General features: G+C 39.3%; 1 protein-coding gene across 1 annotated transcript; it reads right to left on the bottom strand.

Annotated features, from left to right (window-relative positions):
• Positions 1-928: 928 nt before the first annotated feature.
• On the bottom strand, positions 929-1,679 carry LOC140182933 (protein MAIN-LIKE 1-like). Its single transcript, XM_072230905.1, has 3 exons — positions 1,351-1,679; positions 1,159-1,246; positions 929-1,048 (listed from the first exon to the last, which is right to left on the bottom strand). Exons 1-3 carry the CDS (start codon positions 1,677-1,679, stop codon positions 929-931), a joined length of 537 nt encoding a protein of 178 aa, XP_072087006.1.
• Between the last annotated feature and the right edge of the window lie 2,578 nt (positions 1,680-4,257).

The raw sequence follows: 4,257 nt of genomic DNA on the forward strand, positions 1-4,257 counted from the left end.
CGGAGCTCTTTCCAGCGGCACCCCCGACCATTACCTGCACCTCAGTCTTGGTCCAATGAACTCGACAAATGCAGAGGACATACCCAGTAACTATAGTTTGACAGGTGAAATGGAGCTAGAGGTTGGCCTGAAATTCCTGACTAAGGATGCAGCAATGCTTGCTGTTAAGAACTACAACATACGTCGAAGTGCGGAATTCAAAGTAGTGGAGTCAGATCATACCAGGTATGTTTGTCGATGCAAACTTTTTGGTGACCAATGTTCCTGAATGGTGAGGGTTGCGAAGACGAAGGCGTCCAGATTTTGGGAAGTTCGAAAATACCAAGGGCCTCACACTTGTTTGGTGTCCACGACTTCCCAAGATCATGCTCAACTGGATTCAAATGTCATATGCCAGCACATATTCCCCATGGTTCAAGCAGACGCAACGATCTGCATAAAAGTGTTGCAGGGGTCCGTGGAGTCGGCATACGGATACAAGGTGTCTTACAAAAAGGTTTGGCTAGCGAAACAAAAGGCAATAGCAAGAATCTATGGAGACTGGGATGATTCTTATAACTAGTTACAGAGATACTTCAATGCGTTGCAAACTTTTGTTCCAGGTAAGCCTATCTATCGGATTGCATACTAGTTTTGTAATAGTTTTCATGCTCTTACGAATTTGCCATTTCGTCATAGGGACAATTGTTGACCTACAAACCCGACCATACTACGTCGGCAACACCCTCGATCGTGAAAGCGTCATGTTTCATCAAGTTTTCTGGTCATTTCCATCGTGTGTCGAGGTATTCAAGCACTGCAAACCTCTAGTTTCGGTTGATGGAACACACCTGTATGGTAAGTACACAGGTACCTTGTTGATGGGAAGGTGTCTATGTTTAATGGAGGGTTCGGTGGACCTTGTTTGCCGCCAAATTGCCGCATGACTCTATCGATGTTTACAATCTCGATCCAGCAGAACAAAATAAGTGGCACGACCGCCGTATAGAAATCCCCATGCGGAGCACCAAGAAAGTCCGCAGGCACCCTCGACAAAATATGTGCATCCCTGTACGACATCCACACAAACTACCAAATCCAAATGTCATTTACACAGGTAGACTAAATTTCATGGGACAAAACAATATCATGCGAGAGTGATGCAACAGGAATAGTTACCTCATCCACCTTCAAAATGTCCAACCTAAGCCGGTGCCTTTGTAAGCGTTGCTCGGCGTAGTCATTCTTTCCTCTCTTGCCCGCCCACCTGCGAAAGAACAGAATGATCTTATAACCACATTTAAAAAATTACGCTGAGGAAATAAGAACACAAAGCACAAATACAGAACATATGGAAGAAAAATTTATTACGTTGTAGCTAACGGAAACGTGTATGGGCTCGTCACGTCCGGTGCCCAGAAAGGAAGCCTGAAGTATTTCCAAGACATCAATAGTGTATGACAACCAGACATTTCCTCGACGTTATAATCAGTCGCTAGGCACATGCCTCTATACAACCAACAGAGCACGGCACTACCCCAACTATATGTACTAATGGCTTCATAGTTTGCCAGAAGAGGAAGATAACGTATGTGAACCGTGTTGTTCGCTTTGTCAGGAAGTAAAACGCCACCCAATAAATACATAATGTAACAACGTGCATACCGTACGAGGGCCTCCTCGGGAGAGTCAAGAGGCATCTGTTGCAGTCTACTCCTGAGCCACTTCAGTTTTATGTTATACTTCGTGGTCCCAACATGTCCGTTAATTAGGAACTTCTCCAAGGAGTTCCTCGCACCATTGCCAAATATCTCTCTGGTGGAACTTACACCATGACCTCAGAGTGCCGTTGACCGGTTCACTGTCGATTGGTAACCCCACCTGCATGGCAACATCCTCCAAAGTGATAGTACACTCACCCCATGGGAGGTGAAATGTATGGGTCTCAGGACGCCATCTCTCCACAAGAGCGCTAATCATTGGGTTGTCGTACTCAAAACGCTTTATCAGAAACGCATAATAGAAGCCGGCTCTTCTTAGATACGGCTCCAGCATCTGTCTCCTAATCTCCATACTCGGATCTGCTTCGTCTACAGAGAAAACATCGACCAGCGTGCCATGCGGAGTCAACACACGTGCCGGCTGAAATTGAAATAGATCAAAACACAATTATATAGTTTAAAACAATTATTTAAATTATTAACAAATTTTTTTTATTTTAATTGAAAAAAATAAACTCACCTTAACATGTAAATGAGCAGAAATGTGAAATTCATCCAACCTATTAAGATTTTCTTCCACATTAATTCCACTTCCACTCATTTTTTTAATAATTAAATTACTCCTCAACTTCTCTTTTTTTTCACCGAAGCAACCCACTACTTCACTTCTCCTTTTTACCTTTGCTTTGGTCCCATCCCCTCCCACAACCTCCTTTTATATGCTTCAAACTCACAACCCAACAATAAATTGCCTCACTTTCACCCAATGCATGCTCGTACGGGAACTGCAAACTTGCTGCTTTGACTGCCCCCCCCCCCATTTCGTGCCTGCCACACTTGAGGATGGCCATTTCGTGTGTGCCTACCATGAAATACCCCAACTCGTGGATGACACACTTGATTTGGTCCATTTCGTGTGTGCCATCAGTGAAGTCCTCCATTTCGTGCTTGCCATGCATGTAATGGTCCAATTCGTGGACACCAAGCTTGAGTTGCTCCATTTTATTTGTGGCAGGAACGAAATGGTTTGTGTCAGTGCCCTGATCCCATTTCGTGGATACCCTCCTTGATGTGTATACCATTTCCATTTCGTGGTTGCTCCTTGTGAGTTGGGGGTGCGCATTTGCAGAAACATTTTCAACCGTGCGCATTTTGGGAATTAAAGTTAAAGCCATGTGTATTTACGTAAAAAAGCCGATAATATACTACTACATTTGCATATTGATTTGGTTAAAAAATGTTGAAGAAGATTGCAGTATTAGTTAAGACTTAAAGAGAACAATTAAATTGCAAAAGTTTATATAATCATAATTACTTACATAAAAATATTTTTATAATGTAATAGTCAAATAATAATTTTAATATTTTGATTAAATTAACTGATATAACATATATATTCATGTGAATAATTATTTAATTAATTTAATGAATGTTATAAAGTAAGTTATAGTTGATTTTGGCTAATTTTCTTTTGTTACCAAACATTTTCGATCTCCATTAGTAGCCTTAGATGACGGTATTTGTGTCGTCCCTTTAATGGCGATTCAAGTTACCATTCTACCAAACTCCGGTTTCATTGTTTCTCTAACTTTCAGCCACGCCGCCATTTCATGAAGTTTTGAGCTAATTGTTGCAAGGAGATTGTAACAAATAGTGATGACTCTAATAATAATAATAATGTAGCTATTCCTTTCCATGATAGGAGCATAGTTAAGGACCCAAACGGGCTTAAGAAAATGGAAAAGTATAGGGTACTAACATATTATCTGCTAATTTATTGTCAATAATAATTAATTATTATCTATTAATATATAATAGGAGAGTAGTAGTAGGTTCAATGCTTGACAAGTGTATAGGCTAATTAATCAACAAGTGTTTTATTTGAATGATTGACAAGTGTCTTGCTAATTTAAAATTCAAACATAAAATCTATTATAATAAATAATAAATAATTTAAACAAAAAGCAAGTAGGACAGCAATTTCTCTGCACCCCTCTCACCTGCAAAAGCATTACAAGTAGATTTGAAAATACAAATTAGTTGCATGTTGAGCGCGTTTTTTCTTTTTTAGGATCAGAATTTGAACTTGCATTGAAACTAGAGCAAGAGTGAACAAATTTCAAATTAGGATTTTAAAAATCAAATCTTTTCTTTCTCGGGCTCTCTCTCGGATTTGTTTTCTCTATCATCTTCTTCGTCCCTATCGAGGAAGCTAGCGAGCAGCAAGATCTATTAATATATAATAGGAGAGTAGTAGTAGGTTCAATGCTTGACAAGTGTATAGGCTAATTAATCAACAAGTGTTTTATTTGAATGATTGACAAGTGTCTTGCTAATTTAAAATTCAAACATAAAATCTATTATAATAAATAATAAATAATTTAAACAAAAAGCAAGTAGGACAGCAATTTCTCTGCACCCCTCTCACCTGCAAAAGCATTACAAGTAGATTTGAAAATACAAATTAGTTGCATGTTGAGCGCGTTTTTTCTTTTTTAGGATCAGAATTTGAACTTGCATTGAAACTAGAGCAAGAGTGAACAAATTTCAAATTAGG

The sequence above is a fragment of the Arachis hypogaea genome, chromosome 20 (assembly GCF_003086295.3).
Source record: "Arachis hypogaea cultivar Tifrunner chromosome 20, arahy.Tifrunner.gnm2.J5K5, whole genome shotgun sequence".
Classification (NCBI taxonomy): Eukaryota; Viridiplantae; Streptophyta; class Magnoliopsida; order Fabales; family Fabaceae; genus Arachis; species Arachis hypogaea.

What these genes read in the sequence shown, in the direction of transcription:
- LOC140182933 (XM_072230905.1), bottom strand. Translation starts at nt 1,679, where the DNA reads ATGCCTCTTGACTCTCCCGAGGAGGCCCTCGTACGGTATGCACGTTGT. An exon ending in ACGTTTCCGTTAGCTACAAC is followed by an intron (nt 1,247 to 1,350) that starts GTAATAAATTTT and finishes GTTCTTTCGCAG; the next exon opens with GTGGGCGGGCAAGAGAGGAA. An exon ending in ACATTTTGAAGGTGGATGAG is followed by an intron (nt 1,049 to 1,158) that starts GTAACTATTCCT and finishes GATGTCGTACAG; the next exon opens with GGATGCACATATTTTGTCGA.